Raw genomic sequence first — 22,916 nt, forward strand, 5'->3', positions numbered from 1 at the left:
ATGGCTGCAGTCACCATTTGCAGTGATTTTGGAGCCCAAGAAAACAATTGGTAACATCCAATTGGTAAATGCATGATTTTTTTCTTGGGTCCAAAATCATCAGTACAACCAAGGGGAAAATTAAAGAGTTGGACATGACTTAGCAGCTAAATGACAGGAATAACATCTGACTCACTGCTTTTCATTTGGTCAGAGGATGTCACAAAGTTTAATCCAGGGATCAAGTTCAGTGATATGAAATAAAATATTTACAGCTTTCTGTGTCAGTTCTTGAGACTGGAAAGATTTATAGTTTCATGGAAAGACTATGTACAGATAAGAATCTCCTGGATTCCTAACCTGTTGTAGGATCAACCTTAGGAAAGCAATACTGATTTGAATATATTGAACCCATCATTTGTTGCTGTCGTTCGGTCCCTAAGTCATGTCTGACTGTTTGTGATCCCCATGGACTGCAGCACACAGGCTCCCCCCATCCTTCACCATCTCCCGGAGTTTGCTCATATTCATGTCAGTTGGGGCAGTGATGCTTTCTAACTGTCTTATCCTTTGCCACCTCCTTCTCCTTTTGCCTTCCCATCATAGGAGTCTTATTTTCTTTAAATGCCTTTCATCAAAAAGCATGACATAAAGCTCTTATATACAGTATGGTCTAAGCTATGTAAAAAACAAGCAGGAAAATGAAAAGAGGTTTGTGGTATGTTACCAGTTGTTATCTGGGTGTTGGACTTTTTGCATTTTACTTTGCCATATGAAAATTACTTCATAACGAGTATTCATTGTGATTAAACTATAGAAAAAGAAGCTTTTAAAAACATATCTTTGAATAAATGAGGTCCTTTGAAATCACATTTAAATAAAGCTCCTTCTGGGAGCTATAAATTTGGATATGAGTAGATACAATTTTGCATTCTTGTAGAAGGTGCCAAGTTGTATGATTAATGAAAAATATATGTGATAAATGATAGATTCGAGAAAACTTTTAACCAGTATGTTTCTGTATTATGCTGTCTGTTTCAGATGAAGCGGTCTAAACTTCATGAACAAATTGTAGGCTTGGACCTGACATGGATGAAGATTGTAAAATTTTTGAATGAAAAACTGGAGAAGAGTGAAATGCAAAGAGTAAATGAAGACTTAAAAGCTATATTACAGGCTGCAAAACAAATAGGTATAGTCTTGTTTTTGTTTTTTTTAAACCACTAAAGTTCAAAAAATAGATTCTTTTTAAACTGTATACTAAAATTCCCAGGAAAGTATTCATAATTATAAGATAGTCTTATCTATCAAAGAGCTTAGGATTCAGGGATGCAGAAGTAAGCTAATTAGTATAGTAAAATTAAATTTGAACGATCTTTAGGAATCTATTTAGAGTTTTAAACCACTGTCTTTACTGAAATAAGGATAGGGTAAATTAAAATTGTCATACAGCTGGAAGGAAACTTAAAAGCCATGTAGTTTTTACTCAGGCTACTTTCCCAAGATTGAAGAGAGCAAAACAAAACAAATGACTCTTTGGTAAAGCATCTGAATTTATTCATTGGAATTTGTTGCTTCATTCCAGACTCTGATAACTAAAAAGCATACTTTAACACTGCTGCTGCTGCTGCTAAGTCACTTCAGTCGTGTCCGACTCTGTGTGACCCCACAGACGGCAGCCCACCAGGTTCCCCCGTCCCTGGGATTCTCCAGGCAAGAACACTGGAGTGGGTTGCCATTTCCTTCTCCAGTGCATGAAAGTGAAAAGTGAAAGTGAATTCGCTCAGTCGTGTCCGACCCTCATTGACCCCATGGACTGCAGCCTTCCAGGCTCCTCCATCCATGGGATTTTCCAGGCAGGAGTACTGGAGTGGGGTGCCATTGCCTTCTAGTATACTTCTAACTTCAAATTCAGGTTTTTACGTACAAAAGCTTGAGACTGATAACTGTGGCTCTGTGTGATCTGGCCTTCATCTTTCTATCTGATCAGAAGTCATCCTTGCTTTTCCTAACTGTGCTTCGCAGACATGCAGCCTTTCTCACTTCTCAAACCCACCAGTTTGGTGCCTGTTTGGGATTCTTTCTACATGCTCTTCCCTGTGCTGAGAATGTTCTTCTGTCCTAGTCTTAGAGTGGGTAGATCCTTTCTTCTTTCTTTTGAAGTTATTCCCTTAATGAGACTCTCATTGGTCATCCAATCTCAAATGATTACCCATTCTTTATCTTGTAACCCTTGGTAACATTTTCTCCACAACATTTATTATTATCTGATATTTTGCTTATTTATTGCCTTTGTTTTGCTCAGAACAGGATCTTATTCTTCTTGTTCAACACACACCATCCCTGGTGCTCAAAATAGTGCTTGGTATATTTTAGAGTCTTAATGACAGTTCACTTGACAAATAAATGAAAATTTTTTTCAGGTGATTTCTCGGTAGAAGGAAAATTTAGAGTCTTACTTCACCATATGCTGGTTGACAGTTTTCTTCCTTTCACCAATTTTGGAAGGTGTTTCTATTTTATCTCATATACATGAATAATTTTCATTTATGATCATCAAATCTTTGAATTTATTATTCTGATATTTTGACTTTGCTGTATCATTCAATTATCATTGATTTGCAATATAGTATGATGTTAAATTTAATGACATCATAGTTTTATGTTGTGAAAATATAAAATGAATGTCATATATGTTTTTGCAGTGAGATAATGTTTTGAAATTCAAGGATTTTGGTAAGACTTGAGTTTGCTTATTAAGCCTGGGAAAAATAGAGCACACTGATGTGATTTGTGATAGCATTTGACATACAGTCATACTTTCTTTATATTTTAAGAATATTGTGGCAGTTGGGTTCATTGGAAAATAACGGTGAAAATGCAAAGTCTCCAATCTAACTAAATTACCTTGAATAGGATCTTAACCCTTCTGGGCTTCACTGTCTTCATGTGTAAGGTGTTAGAATGATTTTGGGTTGGGGTGTCTGACTGAGATAGTTTTCAAAAACTATAATGTCATTCCTCTTCTTTAATTTATAAAAATACCTCAGAATACCTAGCAAAGGCAGTATAAAATAGTAAGCTTATTCAGCACCATGACTGAATTAATTCTTTATTAAATGATGTGGAAGTTAAGATTTTAAAAAAGTAAGTTTTCCTTCACTACTTTCTGCAAATATCCCTGACAAGTCAAAAATTATTGTTTTAAAAGCCATTTAAAATATAACTTTAAATGTATTTAATATTATCTATTAAATATAATCCTAGGAGTTTTGCCTGTTAGCAAAATATCTGATTCAAACTCAGGGACTAATCTATTGACTGATGTATTTAAATAATTGAATATTTTGAGATGTAATATCTCAAAAGTTTAATACTTTTGTGACAGATGAAATCTTGGGGTCGGATTTAGGCAGGTGCTCTTTTTAATGGTGTGTTTAAGTTAAATAACTATTAGCTTTTTAGTGAAATTAGTAGTTGACTGGTAGTCATCTAGTCTGAATGAAAAATACTGGTGATACTGGAAATTTTATTAAAGCTAGCAGCATTAAGAGGATTAGTCTTATGGAAAAAAAAGTCTGTGTGTTTTCTCTTATATCATTCTTTTAACACAGGTAATTTTTGTGTAATTGTGTTAAAAAGGTGGAACAAGAGAATAAAGAAAAAGAAAATTACTTGTATTTCAGTTGAGTGTATTGGTATGAGGTACTTAAGACCATGTATATTGACGAGTCAGAGTTCTGGGTATTTCAGCTCGAGGAGACATCAGGGAACATCTTGTCCAGTGCCATCATTTTGTGTGTGAAGAACCAGGGTCCAAAGTTCAGTGAATCCTGTAGTTGAGTTGTGGTACTTCTAGGCTTGGACCCCAAAGTTTGAAATGGAAACATGATGGAATTCTAGATTCTTTCCTTGTGGTCAGAGGTCAGGTTCTGTCAAGTCTACTTTACAGCTGTTCTCAAATTGACTCCCTCTACATATTCGCTATTGCCCTAGTTCAGGCTTTTACCATGTTGTGTCTGAACCACTGCAGTAGCCTGTTGTCTCAAACTTCCTTTCTTATTCAACTTCTTTACTGTCACTAGACTGATCTTTATAAAAAGTAAAGCTCATTTTAGCCCCAGTTTAGTGGCTCAGCTGGTATCTGCCTGCACTGTGGGAGACCCAGGTCAGGAAGATCCCCTGGAGAAGAAAATGGCAACCCACTCCAATACTCTTGCCTGGAAAATTCCATGGACAGAGGAGCCTAGTAGGCTACAGTCCATGGGATCACAAAGAATTGGACATGACTGAGCGACTTCACTTTCTTTCTTTCTTTATTAATTTTTTAAACTAGATTCCTTAGAATGGGAAAAGAAAAGCTCCTTTATGAATTGGAATAATTTATCTTCTTCCCATTCTGTCACATGTAACCTTTATTCCTAACATATGTAATATTTACTATAATACTTTACTGGGAAGTACTCACTGTTTTTTCTCTTTGTAATTATGTGTTAGAATAACTTCCCCCGTTGTGTTCATCTGGTAAAATGCTTCTCATCTCTGAAGAAATGGCTTAGGCTTCATCCATGTCTTCTTCTAATGTTGTTATTCCTTATTAATGTTAGCAGACGGTGTTCCATTCGAATGGCATCTCTTCCATACCTTTTTAAGAGTACTTTCTCATTGTTTGGTATTTACCTCAGTCCCTTCACTGGTGGACTATGAATGCCTTAACGATACAGGAATTCCAGGAATCACAGTGTCTTTGTACTCCAGTGCCTAATGTGGTATGAGGCATATAGTAGATGCTCAATAAGGAAATGAAGTATTGAGAATCCAACTAAAAGTTGACTGTGGTCTTTACTACCTGTGATACTGATAGTGTCTTTCAAGTAACAGCTTTTAAAGAAGTTTTGTAATTTTAAAGTACTTTCTTACCTCTCAGATTTACATTTGATATATTCCCGTGTCTTTTTTACAACTTTATTCTCCCTTCAAGAATGTTTTAATAACAAAACTTAGCTTGAGGAAGAAAATACTATAAATTATTTTAAAATAGTGTTTTTGGCCCTTAATATTAATTTATTTAATTACTCATTGTAGACATAGATGTGTCATTAGAAAATTAATTTATCAGGGTCAGTATAAAAATCAGTTTTATTTCTCTTTACGAGAAGCAAATTTGTAAAAACGCCATTTACAAAAGTACTGAAAATTATCAGATACCTGGAAGTAAATTTAACAAACGATAAACAGGACTTCTTCACGAAAAACTAAAGTATTATTGAGAGAAATTAAAGATAGCCTAAATCAATAGAGGGATATACAAAAGATGGAAACATGACAATAAAGCTATCATTTTTATCCAAATTGATCTGCAGATTCAGTGTGACCTAATCAAGGTCTAAGCAGGTTTGTGTTTGTGAGTTGTGTGTACATGGAAATTGTCAAGGTAATCTGAAAGTTATATGGAAAATTAATGGTGAAGAGCAGCCAAGTCAACCTTGAAAAACAAAGAGGGAGAGCTTACTTTTTGGATATAATAATATTGATTTATTATAAAGATCAGTAATTTAGACAGTAAGGTATTGATCCAAGGATAGACAAACAGACCAGATGGAAGAGGGTCCAGAAACTAGCCCGTGGATATTAGAATACTTGATTTATCATGAAGGACTTCAAGTGTGAGCCATGAGTGATTGTTCAGTATGTGGTGTTTGGTCAACTAGATGTACATATGACAAAAAAATGTACCAATACAAATAATTGAAAGCAACTTATAAAATGAAACTGAAGCTCAGCACAATAAATCTAAAAGATAATATAGAAGAATATCTTCATGATCTTTGGATATAGAATAATTTTTTAAACAAAAAACAGCTTTCATAAAGGGAATGATTGGTAAATTGGACTACATTAAAATTAATGCATTTTATTCTTTCCATGTAAAAAGGCAGGTTATAGAGTGGGAGAATATATCTTCAACATATGACCAAAAAGATATCTTGTGTCTACAATAAGCCCTATAAATCAATAAGAAAAGGACAGATAATAGTGTGTAAATAAAAATGAGCAAGAGTCTTGAACACTTTGCAGAAGATAATGGAATAGTTAATAAATATGAAAAGATGCCCAACCTTGATAGTAATCAGGGAGATGCCATTACATACCCATCAGAATGGTTAAAATTAAAAAGACTGACATACCGATTGTTGGTGAGGCTCAAGAATATGAAACTAGAATTTTCATCCACCTCTATTAGAGTTTACATTGGTATGACTGCTTTGAATAACTGTTTGATAGGCTCCTCTGTGGTTGGACAAGTGAAATTTAAATCTTGATACAAAGTAATAGGTACATAAGTATCCAGTATAAGTGCCTGTACATGCAGAGACATGTGTGTTCATGGCTACATTATTTGTAAAAACCTTATGATGGAAACAGCCTAATTCACTGTTAAGTAGTGGCATGGATAAATCATGATATATAGATTACCTTATAACAATAATAAACCACAGCTACGTGTAACTTTGTAAACGCATCTTATGAATGTAATGTTGACTTAAAGAAGCCGAACAGAAGAACAGATCATATGATTCTGTTTATATGAAATTGAAAACTAGACATTGCTAATGTCAGGTTTCAGAAGTCAGGATAGTAATGACTGGGAATTAATATGGGAGAAGTTTCTAGGGAGCTCATAATGTTCTGTTTCTGGAAGTACTTACCCAAGTTGTATAGGTGTGTTCATTTTGTGATAATTCTTTGAGTTGTGTTTGTATTGTATATATCTTGTTATATTCAAAAACATAAAAATTGTGCTTTTCATATTATCAGTTTTCATGAAATGTTTCAGACTGATAAAATTAAAAATGTATATAGCAAATACCTGTGTATTCACCATTTAGCTTAACACTTGACTATCTTTCCTTCCAGTTTTCTCTTTTAAAAAAATAAAATCTTACTGACATCTTCAGAACTGTTTATGTACCTTGCTCAGTCTCTGGTAACTGATATAAATAGAATTAAAAATTGGTATTTATCACTCTCATGCCTATTTTTGTTTTTATGACATTTATATATTCATAAATATATGTTTTAAGAATGTATTCAACTCAAATATGAAAACCTACTAAAGTGATAGGGAGCAAGTAAGTTTATTTGTTTTCCTCTGACACCCTCCCTCTGCAGAATTCAGCTTGGTTATGTTGGGGTTAAGGCTGCTAATGGTTTGTCCTTTTCTTTGTACTTGTTGGCTTTTGTTCACCATGTCTGCTCTACTTCTGGCTGTCATATCTTAGCATTAGTCTCTGTTAATTTTTTGAGAGTAGATTATTTTGCTAGGTTTTCTGATAATTGAATCATCTCTGCATTCCTGAAATAAACTCTACTTGCTTATAGTTTATTTTAAGAAATATGGATGGTTCTAGTAAGTTAGTATTTTGTTTAGGATATTGCAACTGTATTTTTGTACCATCTTTTTGTTTTGTTTTCAGTTTTCATATTTTCTTTTAGCCTAGATAATTTCAAGTTATCAGTTAATATATGTGGTACAAATTCAGTTCTGTCATTTACTAGTGAGTGGCTAATTTGTGTTTGTGTGTGTTGTGCTTAGTTGTTCTGTCGTGTTCTTCTCTTTGTGACCTCGTGGACTATAGCCTGCCAGGCTCCTCCATTTGTGGGATTTTCCAGGCGAAAACACTGGAGTGAGTTGCCATTTCTTCTTGCAGGGGATCTTCCTGACCCAGGGATCAAACCTGCATCTCTGTCTCCTGCACTGGCAGGCACATTCTTTATCCACTGAGCCATAGAGAGCTAATTAATATCCCTGAATCTGTTTCCTCTTATATAATGTGATGATAGTTGTAATTCTTATGTGTAGTTGTTGTTATGTGGAGAAGTACTACAAAGTGCCTAAAGTAAAGCCTGGCAAATGATTGTCAGTGAATACTTTTATTATAACCTAGATGTACCAGTAGCCATTGGTAAACAAATAGTGCTCTGAGTGGTTAAATGTTAAATGATGTGCCAAAAGGTCAGGAACTTCCTAGGGTAAATCGGGAAGGAATTCTTAGAGAGGGAAACTTGGGACAGAGTTAGATTGTGTTTTGAATGCTAAGGGACAGAGGTGTGTTATATTTATGTTTCTTTCACAAGAGAAATTGCAACATGAAAAAGCTGAATAACTTGTTGAAAATCATAGATGACTTTTTACAAATGTATAAACAGGCAGTCCAGATTACTTGGCGATATGGCAAAACAGCTGAAAGTTAAATGGCTGTTGTAGCAATGGCAGGAGTTGGAAATAGGATCAACTCTTCACAATTTGCTTTAGCTTATCAGTATATTCTTCATTTACAAATTATTACGACTCCCTTAAGTATAAGGCAATTTATACTGCCCTCTGTAAGAGGTATTTTTAAAAGTTTCCAGTTAATTTTCTGTATTGTATTACCAGGTATAATATTACTAGGTGCCTGATAAATGGATGTAGCACTCAAGTGTATATTTAAAACATTTTTCCCCCTTAGAATTAAAAAAAAAAAAAAAAGGTCAGTTAATTATCAGTGAGCTATAACATTTGTTCAAGGATAGCGTTTCTATTTCCTTCAGTTCAGTCGCTCAGTCATGTCCGACTCTTTGCTACCCCATGAACCACAGCATGCCAGGCCTCCCTGTCCATCACCAACTCCCGGAGTTCACTCAGACTCATGTCCGTCGAGTCAGTGATGCCATCCAGCCATCTCATCCTCTGTCGTCCCCTTCTCCTCCTGCCCCCAATCCCTCCCAGCATCAGAGTCTTTTCCAATGAGTCAACTCTTCGAATGAGGTGGCCTAAGTACTGGAGTTTCAGCTTCAGCATCAGTCCTTCCAATGAACACCCAGGACTGATCTCCTTTAGAATGGACTAGTTGGATCTCCTTGCAGTCCAAGGGACTCTCAAGAGTCTTCTCCAACACCACAGTTCAAAAGCATCAATTCTTCGGCACTCAGCTTTCTTCACAGTCCAACTCTCACATCCATACATGACCACTGGAAAAACCATAGCCTTGACTAGACGGACCTTTGTTGGCAAAGTAATATCTCTGCTTTTCAAGATACTATCTATGTTGGTTATAACTTTCCTTCCAAGGAGTAAGTGTCTTTTAATGTCATTAAAAGGCTGCAGTCACAATCTGCAGTGATTTTGCTATGCTAAGTCACTTCAGTCGTGTCTGACTCTGTGCGACCCCATAGACAGCAGCCCACCAGGCTTCCCCCGTCCCTGGGATTCTCCAGGCAAGAACACTGGAGTGGGTTGCCATTTCCTTCTCCAGTGCATGAAAGTGAAAATTGAAAGGGAAGTCGCTCAGTCGTGTCCGACTCTTAGCGACCCCATGGATTGCAGCCTAACAGGCTCTGGAGCCCCCCCCCCAAAATAAAGTCTTGACACTGTTTCCCCAACTATTTCCCATCAAGTGATGGGACCAGATGCCATGATCTTAGTTTTCTGAATGTTGCTTGCTGCTGCTGCTGCTGTGTCACTTCAGTCGTGTCCGACTCTGTGCGACCCCATAGACGGCAGCCCACCAGGCTCTCCTGTCCCTGGGAGTCTCCAGGCAAGAACACTGGAGTGGGTTGCCATTTCCTTCTCCAATGCATGAAAGTGAAAAGTGAAAGTGAAGTTGCTCAGAATGTTGCTTAGTGATGTTCAAAATATGGTTTTATTATAAAACAGCTTTTATATAACATCAAAACTTTTATGTTAGCCATTTGGTTACTTGAGAAGTCAGGTTGTAATTTGATGCAGAATTTTTAGTAGAAATGATAATATAGAGACTGGATGCTGACTTAAAAGTCTGCCATGTAAGATGAGTATTCACATTTTGTAATGAATATATGTAAAATTAAACAGTTGACTTTAAATCATGGGGACATGTTTTGGTCTATTTTTAATCTCTTGTGTTAGTTACTACTCCCTTTTTTTGTACCAAATATGTTTCTCTATTCATTTTCTTTCATTTAATTATTTGCTCACCCTGAAGGCAGTTATTTCTATATCAATCTAGAAATAATATTTAAGCACTTCATTCAAATTAACACATTGAACATTTCTTGAATACTTTACCCACTTAACGCAAGATTTTGATGAGGTACTTTCATGCACAGAGTTACAATTTCTCTAAAATAATGAAACTCATTATTATTACATTACTTTGGCAATTTAAAATTTGCATCACATAAATTGTTCAGTTTATTCCCCCAAAATCCATATGGGTAGTTGTTTACCTCTATTGCATCATAAATTTGTTAAGTTGAATCACTTGTGTTTTTTATATGTAATGTTCTCGGAAAGTTGCTGATACAAGTATTTTCCATATTTATAAAGTAAATTTAATCATAATTATCAGTTAGCTAATCTCTATTCAAATATAAAATGCTTATAGCCTCTTTCCTACCTTGCTGATATTTTTAACAAGTGAGATGAGCTTAAGTTAACTCTGTGATGCAGGGTTGTAATATTTTGGTATTTACAGTTTATCAAGTGTCAAGGGTAAAATGGACATTTAAAGTTTGGTCATAACGTGAAACAAAAAATTTGTAAAATATTTTCTCCCATACATTAAAGATTTAACTGGTCAGGGAACTCATTTGTTGACAATTTCTAAATTGAATATTTAGCAACGATGTAAACAGTTGATATTTTTTATTCATTTTCAATTAAAATTTCCTACTCATCCTTTTTAATTATTTAGGTAGGCAGTTTAAAAAGCTGCAAGTTTCAACCTTGTAACTCTTAATATTTTGCACTAAAAGATCGCTGGGGGGGTGGGGGGAAGGCCTTTACTAGCGAGTTGGGGTGGCACCCTTGTTGCTGCCCTCCTTGGGCACACAGTTCTCTGCTCCAATCCTGAGCTGCCTTCTTATCGGGGGTTCTCTGACAGCCAGTCCCCCTGTGGGTGATACGTCATCACATGCGGACCGGGCGCAGTGACGCACGTCTCCGCCCCAGGCTGGAAGACACGCATGTGCAGTCACCTGAACACGGCTTAATCCACGTCTTCATTATGCGTTAGTGCTGCGGAGAAGTTCCTTAGTTTCAAAATGTGATCGTCAGTTTCTTGGAGAGCCAGTAGTTCTAAGAATGCTGTTTTCAAATACTTGTCAAAAATTGCAGCTCTCAGACTCTCGAGTAGCACGGTGCAGAGTTTCAATTTTGAGAAACCCCTTTGTACTCTTGCCTGGAAAATCCCATGGATGGAGGAGCCTGGAAGGCTGCAGTCCATGGGGTCGCTGAGGGTCGGACACGACTGAGTGACTTCGCTTTCACTTTTCACTTTCATGCATTGGAGAAGGAAATGGCAACCCACTCCAGTGTTCTTGCCTGGAGAATCCCAGGGACCGGGAAGCCTGGTGGGCTGCCGTCTATGGGGTCGCACAGAGTCGGACACGACTGAAGTGACTTAGCATTTGTGCGTAGAACCGTGTTCATTCTTAGCAATCTGCCTTAGAGATGCGGTAAAGTAGGGCTTTCCTGGTAACTCAGACGGTAAAGAATCCGCCTGCAACGCAGGAGACGTGGGTTCGATCCCTGAGTTGGGAAGATCCCCTGGAGGAGGGCATGGAAACCCACTCCAGTATTCTTGCCTGAAGAACCCCCATGGACAAAAGAGCCTGGCGGGCTACAGTCCATAGTGTTGCAAAGCGCAACATACAGCAGGTTATCCAAAAAAATTAGTAATTAGGCAAAGCTATTATTAATAATATGTGTGAAGCACCATTATGAACTAAGTTTAAAAGTATCAGTATGTTACTTACATTTTTTTATAGATGTACAAAAGGGCTCAAATTAAAAATTTGAAACCTTGAGAAAATTGTTTTTAGATCTTTGTAGGTGTTCCTAATGAATCTTCAATTTATTTTTTCTTCAAAAGTGAGCTGATAACCTTTTTTTCCCCCTCACTTAAAATATATTGTGGAGATTATTTTATAGCAAGATACATGGATCACTGCATTATGTTTGGGTTTTTCAGATCACGCTGGTGGTAAAGAAACCGCCTGCCAATACAGGAGATAATGAGACTGGAGAGACAAGGCTGCTAGGCTCTCGATCCCCTGGAGGAGGGCACGGCAACACACTCCCGTATTCTTGCCTGGAAAATCCCATAGACAGACGAGCCTGGCAGCTACTCCATGTCGCAAAGAGTCAGATGCGGCACACGTTATGTTTAATGTATATAATATATGGGTGTAATGTAATTTAACGAATGACCTAATAGGCATTTAAGACGTGAGTCTGAGTGAACTCTGGGAGTTGGTGATGGACAGGGAGGCCTGGCGTGCTGCAGTTCATGGGGTAGCAAAGAGTCGGACACGACTGAGTGAACTGAACTGAACTGAAGTTAATTCCACTTTTGGTAATAAATTGACTATTCTCGCATTTATTTCCTAGGGTGGTGATTATTTGTTTATTAAATGAGAATAAGCATCTGCCTGCAATGTGGGAGACCTGAATTTGATCCCTGGGTTGGGAAGATCCCCTGCAGAAGGAAATGGCAACCCACTCCAGTATTCTTGCCTGGAAAATCCCATGGACAGAGGAGCCTGGTGGGCTACAGTTCATGGGGTAGCAAAGAGTCTGACACGACTGAGCGACTTCAAATGAGAATTAGAGATAAATCTGGGCTTCCCTAGTAAACTCAGTGGTAAAGAATCTGACTGCCAATGCAGGCAACAGGGAAATGGCAGTCCACTCCAGTATTCTTGCCTAGAAAATCCCATGGACAGAGGAGCCTGGCTGGCTACAGTCCATGGGGTCACAAAAGTGACCAAAAAAAAAAAAAAAAAACCCCAAATAACTAAGAGATAAATCTACTTTCCAGAAGTGTAGTGTAGTAGAAAAAGTTTATTTAGGAGTTAGAAGACTTCTTTGAATCTTGCTCATTAAATAGCTATTTGATCTCTCCCAAATTTAATCTAAAGTGTCTTGTAGTATCTATAAAATGGAGATAATTTTGTTAAGAAGAATTAAGATAATTTAAAAGTTCTTAGTAAATTGTGTAAGAAAAATCCAAGATGCAAAATAATACCTTTACCAAAGAGCACATGTATAATGTTAGGTACAGAATGAGTTTGCAAATGTGAATTCCATTTATGGTCAGACTTCCTTAGTCCCAGTTCTATTGAATTATCTATAGAATTATCACAATCCATAACTTATCCAAAACGTAAGTTCTCCAAATCTCATATATAGACAGAATAACTAAAATGTACACAAATGCTATTTAATTAATTAAAGGCATTATTTGATCTCTAGAAGATATTTGTTATGTATTTTCCTAAGTACTAAAAGAATATGGTAGATGGTGCTTTATGAATTCTTTATAATCATGGAAGGTTTTATAGACTTTATACTTGAAGAATTAAATAATGGACTTATATTGTGTGCTTAACTTCACTTGAATAAATTGTTAGTCTTCTACACACATGTGGAAATATCAGATACAATAGAAAGTTACCTAAGCAGGTGGTATAATGTAAAAACAGTAGTCTGGTGTCTTTGAGGCCTGGGTTCAGATAATTCAGCAGTTTCTTCTTCTTCTTCTTTTTTTTTTTTTTTAAGATTTGTAGTCTTTTTTTTTTTTAAATTATTTATTTGGCTACACTAGGTTTTAGTTGCATCATGTGGGATCTTTAATTGCTACATGCAAATTCTTAGTTGTGGCATGTGGGATCTAGTTCCCTGACTAGGGATGGAACTCGGGCCCCCTGCATTGGGAGTGGAGTCTTAGCCACAGGCCATCAGGAAAGTCCCCCAAATTCAACGGTTTAAATCTCTTGAGACACTTATTTTGGCTAGGTAACAGGGAATAAAACAATGTACACAGTATTTTACTTGCTTTGAGAGAGGCATTTCAGCTGGACTATGAAACATGGGTAGGATTTGAGAAATTAGAGGCCTTGTTCAGTTCAGTTCAGTCACTCAGTCGTGTCCGACTCTTTGCGACCCCATGAACCGCAGCACACCAGGCCTCCCTGTCCATCACCAACTCCCAGAGTTCACTGAGACTCACGTCCATCGAGTCGGTGATGCCATCCAGCCATCTCATCCTCGGTCATCTCCTTCTCCTCCTGTCCTCAATCTTTTCCAGCATTAGGGTCTCTTCAAATGAGTCAGCTCTTCGCATCAGGTGGCCAAAGTATTGGAGTTTCAGCTTTAGCATCATTCCTTCCAAAGAAATCCCAGGGCTGATCTCCTTCAGAATGGACTGGTTGGATCTCCTTGCAGTCCAAGGGACTCGCAAGAGCCTTCTCCAACACCACAGTTCAAAAAGCATCAATTCTTCGGCACTCAGCTTTCTTTATAGTCCAGCTCTCACACCCATACACGGCCACTGGAAAAACCATAGCCTTGGCTAGACGGACCTTTGTTGATAAAGTAATGTCTCTGCTTTTTAATATGCTATCTAGGTTGGTTATAACTTTCCTTCCAAGGAGTAAGCGTCTTTAAATTTCATGGCTGCAATCACCATCTGCAGTGATTTTGGAGACCAGAAAAATAAAATCAGCCACTGTTTTCCACTGTCTCCCTATCTATTTGCCAAGAAGTGATGGGACTGGATGCCATGATCTTAGTTTTCTGAATGTTGAGCTTTAAGCCAACTTTTTACTCTCCTCTTTCACTTTCATCAAGAGGCTGTTTAGTTCCTCTTCACTTTCTGCCATAAGGGTGGTGTCATCTGCATATCTGAGCTTACTGATATTTCTCTCGGCAACCTTGATTCCAGCTTGTGCTTCCTCCAGCCCAGCGTTTCTCATGATGTACTCTGCATATAAGTTAAATAAGCATGGTGACAATATATAGCCTTGACGTACTCCTTTTCCTTTTTGGAACCAGTCTGTTGTTCCATGTTGCTTCCTGACCTGCATACAGGTTTCTCAAGAGGCAGGTCAGGCCTTGGGGAAGATTTAATAAAGGCATGGAAATAGGCATAGAGTAGAGCAGGACCTGCCATTACCAAGGTTAAAATCCCTGGTCAGTGAACTAGATCCCACGCGCCACAACTGAGAGTTGGAATGCAGCAATTAAAGATCCCATATGCTGCAGCTAAGACCCAGCACAGCCAAATTAATAATAATAATAACATTTTTTTTAAGGACTTCAAATCTTAAAAAAAAAAAGAACACCAAGAGTAACTAAAGAGTCTCTTGATGAGGGTGGAAGACGAGAGTGCAAAAGCTGGCTTAAAACTCAACATTCTTTATCATAGCCTTCAGTCCCATCACTTCATGGCAAATAGATGGGGAAAAAGTAGAAACAGTGACAGATTTTATTTTCTTGGGCTCCAAAATCACTGTGGATGGTAACTGCAGCCACAAAATTAAAAGATGCTTGCTCCTCGGAAGAAGAACTGTGACAAACCTAGTTGTTGTTCAGTTGCTAAGGGGTGTCTGACTCTGCAGTCCCATGGACAGCACTATGCCAGGCTTCCCTGTCCTGTCTCCTGGAGTTTGCTCAAACTCATGTCCATTGAGTCAGTGATGCCATACTATCATCTCATCCTCTGTTGGCCCCTTTTCCTCCTGCCCTCAGTCTTTCCCAGCAGCAGGGTCTTTTCCAATATGTCCGCTCTTTGCATCAGGTGGCCAAAGTATTGGAGCTTTAGCATCAGTCCTTCCAATGAATATTCAGGGTTGAATTCCTTTAGAATTGACTGGCTTGATCTCCTTGCAGTCAAAGGGACTCTCAAGAGTCTTCTTCAGCACCACAGTTTAAAAGAATCAATTCCTTAGTGCTCAGCCTTCTTTATGGTCCAGCTGTCACATGCGTGTATGACTACTGGAAAAATCATACTTTTTACTATATGGACCTTTGTCGGTAAAGTGATGTCTCTGCTTTTTGAATACACTGTATAGATTTGTCATAGATTTTTTTCCAAGGAACAAGCATCTTTTAATTTCATGGCTTCAGTCATTGTCCGAAGAAGCAGAGACATCATTTTGCTGACAAAGGTCCGTATCGTTAAAGCTATGGTTTTTCCAATAGTCATGTACACATGTGAGGGTTGGATCATAAAGAATGTTGAGTGCTGGAGAAGACTCTTGAGAGTCCCTTGGACAGCAAGGAGATCAAACCAGTGAATCCTAAAGGAAATAAACCCTGAAATATTCATTGGAAGGACTGATGCTAAGCTAAAGTTCCAGTACTTTAGCCCCCTGATTCAAAGAACCGACTCAGCATCATCATTTCTCATTGACGCTGGGCTTACCCAGCAGGAGGAAGGCAGGAGGAGAAGGGGATGACAGAGCATGAGATGGTAGGATGGCATCAGTGACTCAACAGACATGAGTTTGAGCAAACTCTGGGAGAGAGTGAAGGACTGGGAAGCCTAGCATGCTTCACTCCATGGGATTGGAAAGAGTTGGACACAACTTAGTGACTGAACAACCAGAACAGGACCTGAGTTTGGATGTTAAGAAATTCTTGTTGGCTAGAGTAGGAAATGTATAGTAGCGAGTAAAGCAGGTAAAACAGAATGGATCAGCGTTAGGCATGACTTTAAAATAAAGTATAGGAGTTTAGGTTGAATTACTGAGTTTTATGGGGCTTCCCAGGTGGCACTAGTGGTAAAGAACATGCCTGCCAGTGCAGGAGACATAGAGACCTGGTTTGGATCCCTGGGTTGGGAAGATCCCCTGGAGGAGGGCATGGCAACCCACTCCAGTGTTCTTGCCTAGAGAATCTGGTGAACAGAGAAGTCTGGCGGACTATAGTACATAGAGCCACAAAGAGTCCTACACAACTGAAGCAACTTAGCATGTATGCAGGCATTGAACTTTATCATAAGCTGCTCAAGATTTGTGATTAATGATGTAATTGGAGCTATGGTTTCAAGAAGGTGATGGTGTTAATTGTATTATTACTAACATTACAAATATTACTTTAGGAAGTCTTACTGACTTTTCAGGCCTCCTCAGAATTTCTTTTTTACTCTAAGAATATTCTTTGAATTCTATGACATAATTGTAGACTCTTCCTTTTGAGAATTAGATATGAGATACTAATGCCTTAAAGAAATTAGGGGCTGGTCCTTTTAACTTCCTCTTACTTTCATAGGAATTTACTTTTGGCCTCTTCTCAATAGCAGAATTTAAAAAAAACTTTTGTAGTATGGCTGAGTTTATTTTAAAAGATTCTTTTCATGTACATCCTTGATAGTATTAAATATTTTCAAAACTATTTTTTGTTGAAGTGTAGTTGATTTATGTAGTAATAAATATTTTTGAATGAAAACTATAAATCTGTTCTTGCCATCTCAGATGTACAGTACATGGAAAGAAAGTTATGGATTTGTAACTTGTGGGAGCTGGCTTCCTTCCAGCTCCAGAAGTCTATAATTCAGATTTTTTTTTGCATCTTTTTTATTTAACTAGCTCATCAAATCAAGTTTCAAAATTTGGTTTTAAAATGTCTTATGTAATGCCTCAAATTGTTTTTAGAAAAAGGTAAGGGATTATTATAGGTAGTTTCTATCTTACGTATAATAGTGACAATGGGTTATTTACCTAATGCCATTCTTTGGGAATTTGGGAATGGCCTTAAAGGGATTTTCCTGTTCCTGAATTGGTTATCTTCATCTGTCTCACTGTATCTAAATATCAGTATATTTTCACTGTTGAATTTGCTCAGAGGAATATTTGTAGTAGTTTTTTTTGGAAAATGGAAGCTTGAACCATGATCCATTTAAGCTAATACTGTTTCTTTTGTCTGAATAGTTGGAACAGATAATGGGAAAGAAGCCATTGAAAGTGCAGCCGCATTTCTCTTCAAGACATTTCACTTGAAGGACTGTGTTGGTCACCAGGAGACAAAGGCTATCAAACAGATGTTTGGTCCCTTTCCATCATCATCTGCCACTGCAGCTTGTGATGCTACTAATCGAATTACTTCTCATTTTTGTAAAGACAGTCTTACTGCTCTTGTCCAGATGACAACCGATGAAAATGGTGATCGAGTTTTATTTGGTAAAAATTTAGCATTTTCATTTGACATGCATGATCTGGACCACTTTGATGAACTGCCAATAAATGGTGAATCCCAGAAAACTATAAGCTTGGATTATAAGAAGTTTCTGACTGACCACCTTCAGGACCATTCCACCCTGAACCGCAAGCCTGCGGAAAAAACAAACGACTCTTTTTTGTGGTGTGAAGTTGAGAAGTACTTAAATGCAACTTTAAACGAAATGGCTGAAGCAACAAGAATAGAAGATCTTTGCTGTACTTTATATGATATGCTTGCCTCTGTTAAAAGTGGTGATGAACTTCAGGATGAGGTACAGTTGAAGTTATTGCAGTTTTATCTTAATGTGCATTATCTTAATGGAATAGCCTTTTAAAATATGGGTGTCTAGCAAAGAAAGTACTTTAATATTGTGCTGCAGTGATCAAATATGTAGCCAAATGGTTTTACATGGTAGGCATGCATATTTCTCCACTGTGTTGTAGGAGGACTGTGAGCGTGATGAATAGGGGAATAGTGAGGGTGTCCACATGACCTGGTTACTGGGACAGTTCTGGTTAAACCTGTTGTTACATTGTAATAATTAGAAGTGTCCCTTCTTCAAAAAGTATATAGGTTTGAATGATAAATTACATGGTTAATCTAGTAATATCTGATGAAAATAAGTTTCAAAACACAAATTTTATCTGTCTGTTGAATGACTTACTGATTTACAAAATATTTTTGGCTAGTTTCTATGATTTAAAGAATAAACTTGCAAAAACAAACTAATCTGGAAATAATTGGACTATTTTATATTACTTGTTCAATAAAGAATTGTGTATTTGTAAGTTTTTTATATCACACAAAGGAAACATTATTTTAATTCCTTTCTATGCCACCATTTGGTGATGTTACTCAAAAAAATGGTGAATTACTCTTACTGTCACATGAAAAGTTTATCTTGAAGGGTTTCGGTTGCTTTCAATCATGGCATTATATTCATTTTCTGATACAAATGTCAAATAATGTCAACCCAGTTTTAATACTGGATGAGTAATATATTTGATGAGGATAAAGAGAGGTGGCATATTGTTGTATTAATAGAAAGGGCAGAGGCTTTGAAATCAGAAGTCCTTCCTTTCCCACTTATTGATAGTGAGACTTGAGGTAGTTGAATCTCCTGGAGCCTGTTTTGTAGTTGAACTGTCTCAGGGTAAAAAGAATACATTGATTATGGAGTTGGTATAAGTCTTAAATAGGATACCATATGTGAAATGATAAGTAGCATTTGTAAATACTGCATGGTAGCTGCAATTATTTTTGTTGTTGTTGTTATTGAAATTAAGAATTTTAAAATCACACAGTATCAGAAATGTAGAAAAAAATCTCGGTAGTATTATTTTTTTTTTCCAGAAGTGGGAGAAAAATTTAGGGAATAGGAGAAATAAGTATTGGAGGCATGCCAAAAAATCTCGGTAGTAGTTTTTTTTTTTCCAGAAGGGGGAGAAAAATTTAAGCAATAGGAGAAATAGGTATTCGAGGACTAAACCCCTGGTAGTTAGATATTATACTCATTAACTGTAGTTTCAAAGTAAGTTAACATGCTGTTAATTCTTTGATCAGTCTTGTTTACCTTTAATGTTTTACACTTAACTTACCAGATATGGTCCACATTCATAAGTGGTTCTCTCTGACATTGTGAAAAGTAACATTCTTTTAAAAATTGTGATATAAAGAAAATTTTACTATTTGCTTGTTATAATTGAATACATAGCAATTTTGCTGTGATTATTGTAAACTGAAACTTAAAAACATCAAACTCATGGAAATTTGTCTGAGTGAGCCATAAAACTATTCTTTTTATTTTAGAGTATCTAGAGTGAAGTTTGCATTTCTTAGTTTTTCACCACAATTCTTAAGTATATAACTGAAACTGGTTGTTGGAAGAACATATTCTTCTCAAGATTGTTTTCATAATGTACCTAACTGCAGGGTCAGAGTGAATTCATGCTTTCATCCATTCATCATATGTTGTAGCACTAGGTGCTACTTACTGAACATAAAAGGATGCATAGGACAGCAACCTTGCTCTTGGGGAATTTGTTGTTTAGTCAGAGGAGGCATGCCAATAAGTAAGTGCTCCCAGATACCTAGGTATGATGATACTGTATACAAAGAAAAGTGGGGCATAAAAGAGTCAGTCATACATTTCGTAGGGGAGTTAGAATGGTAGGAAAAGTATGCATAGAGGAGTGTAAGCATGAGCCAAACCTTAAAATACAACAAGATTTAACTTCTTCAAGTGGATCAGAAAGGTAAGGAACATATTTTAAGTGTGAGAAAAAGCAAGGTGTGTTTTGAGGGCTGTAGTCTCTACAGTGAAGATGCAAGATATGCAGAGTGGGTACGGTCAGAGACAAGGATGAGCAGGGAGGTAAGGGCCAAATAAGGTAAAGCCTTATACACTTTGTTCAGGTATATTGTAAGCCACTCTAAAACCTGTAGATACACCCTGCTTGATCTTGTTTAATGATTTTCAACCAGGATTTTATGGACAGTTTAACATGTAAATGAATATTTCACGTATTAGATTAAAAGCTGTTAGAGACCTTAAGCACTGAAAATGTTAAATGCTGAGGCATTTCTTCTCCCCTCCCATAGACTTTTTTTAAAAATTAAAAGCATGCTACAGCAAATATAAGAAAGTCTAATAAAATTTTATTTTATTTTTACCATTGTGGCTGAATTGATGTCTTTTTCAAACATCAAATTCTTAAAAAAAAAAAGTTTTTCTCATTTTTTGGTACCCCTGTTTTGCTGGTACTTGAAGGAAATGTTTGGTGGCCTCATGGATTATTGCTCACTGGAGATATGTGTTTTATAGAGGTGCTGGGAAATTTGTCCAAGGTTGCAGGATAAATAGTGAATCCAGGGTTTAAACTCAGACAACCGTGACTCCAGTGTGTGCTTTCTTTGCAAAGAAATAGTTCTGTACATTTCCTTAGGTTTGATGCTTTGAAACATCAAGCAGTTTAAGTATGGTTAGGATTCTTTGGCCTTTACTCTAATTTACAATTTCTTCAGAAACAATATCTGTTCCTTAAACAGAATTCCAGATATGGAATTGGCTGAAATAAGAGAAAGGAAGAAATATTGAGAACTTGTTAAAGATGAGTTTTAAAATTTCTGTGGGGAATTGCATTTAAAGTAATTCTGTGTTTCTTTGAGTGTTGAACTAATAAAACAGCCAACTTAGGTTTCTGAGTACAATCTTCTTTTCCTTTCCTACTTTGCTTCTTTAAGTTTAAACTCTGACTCCCGGTAATTTATTTGTTAAGGCCATAGTTACTATGATTAAGCCTAAGAATTTGATTGGGCTAGACTCTTTATTCTTTACACTTTTGAGACTTACTTACTTCTAAAAATACTTTTTAAAGTTAGTACATTTTAACTACCCAGAAGAAGATAAGATATAAACATTTCAGATTATTTTCTTAATCAGGACTCATCCCTGGTTGGTATGGACATCTTCTTGGCTGCTGCTTTTCTGTAACCAGAATTGTAGCAATAGGTTTGGTCCTAATAGGATCACATAGTCAGTGAACTTTCAACAGAAACTTTTCCCCAAGAAAGTAGTAGTTTTAATAACAGCAAACCTCCCATGTTTTGAATGCCTGTTATATATAGAGTTAGACCAAGCTGTCTCACTTGATATAACCAGTTTCTTCATAGTTCTGCAAGGTAAGGATGGTATACTATGTATAAAGATAACAAACAAAATAACCCCCCCAAACCCGTGTCCCAGTTTGTTTCCTAAAGTCACAAAGCAAGACACTGGTAGGTATTCTGGGCCTTTTGTTTTAATCACCAGCACAAGCCTGCTGTTCCTCTCTGGTGTATCACTGAATTCTTTGAAGAGAAGGACACTTACTTAAAAGGCTCTGAAGGAAATTCTGTCTTTGTGCACTTACCTATTGTTGACGGTGGGCAGGTTATTAAACTCTTGTGAACCTTTGTTTCACAATGTCTCTGTAAGGATTTGTGAGAGACTATATACGTAGTACCTACCTAGCATAATGTTTCACAAACTGTAGGTTCTCGAATGTTAGATTCTTGCCTTCCACATTAATAAGGATTATATATTTCCATGTATGCAAAGTTTTATTAGAGTTGATACCTTACAGATCAGTATACAAATTTTATCTATGCCTTGTTATATATAGATGTTTCAAGTAGTTAATTAAATGATGCTTAGAGGATAGTTCTTAATTCAGAGAATTATTATTTTTACTGCTTTTTTTTTCTCTTTTGCTTTTATAAGTCTCACTATTCTAAAAGTCTTGAATTCAGTTTTTGTAGTGAGTTCTGATTTTAAAATCTTTGGTAAAATAGAAAAGAAATTAATAGAAAATTACTTGAAAATATTGGAAATGGAGTATACATATCTCTTGGTATTATTTCAGGATTAAATGCTATTTGCAGAGTTATTAATATTGATGTAAATATTGATAAGTTATGTTTAACAAGTTCTTAGGAAAAGTGAATTTTGAGTTATATTGATATTATCATAGTTTGCAGTTGGGCAGCTGAGGTTCATTCTTTATAGCTTTTCTAATTTTACATTCACTATTAGCATTATCGACTCTATGCAGATGGTGTTATTTAACCCATGAAAGTTCATTTCTGAACCCAGTCCTGTTCCAGATATGTACCTGATCTTAAAAATTAGGACTTATTTGGTTAGAATGTCTTTTGAGGAAAGACTATTTTTTTAAAATACTCATTTGCATTATAAATGATTCGAGCATCCTTTGAAATTTTAATATAGAATAATTAGCATGGCTTAATAAAGTGGCTCCCAAACTTTACATTGTTTAACATTATGGAGGATCTCATAGAGTTTTCTTTATGTTGCTTATCATAATGTTCTACTAGGGTCAGACATGACTGAGCGACTGAACTGAATGGA

General features: G+C 36.7%; 1 protein-coding gene across 1 annotated transcript in view; it reads left to right on the plus strand.

Moving 5' to 3' along the window:
* ASCC3 (activating signal cointegrator 1 complex subunit 3) overlaps positions 1 to 22,916 on the plus strand; it is a 336,073-nt gene that overhangs the window by 21,431 nt on the left and 291,726 nt on the right. The window contains exons 3-4 of the mRNA XM_019967310.2: positions 1,021 to 1,171; positions 17,719 to 18,278. Of these exons, the coding sequence (XP_019822869.2) occupies positions 1,021 to 1,171; positions 17,719 to 18,278 (711 nt within the window). The remainder of the gene's footprint in view (positions 1 to 1,020; positions 1,172 to 17,718; positions 18,279 to 22,916) is intronic.

Source organism: Bos indicus, chromosome 9 (genome assembly GCF_029378745.1).
Source record: "Bos indicus isolate NIAB-ARS_2022 breed Sahiwal x Tharparkar chromosome 9, NIAB-ARS_B.indTharparkar_mat_pri_1.0, whole genome shotgun sequence".
In the NCBI taxonomy this organism is placed as follows: Eukaryota; Metazoa; Chordata; class Mammalia; order Artiodactyla; family Bovidae; genus Bos; species Bos indicus.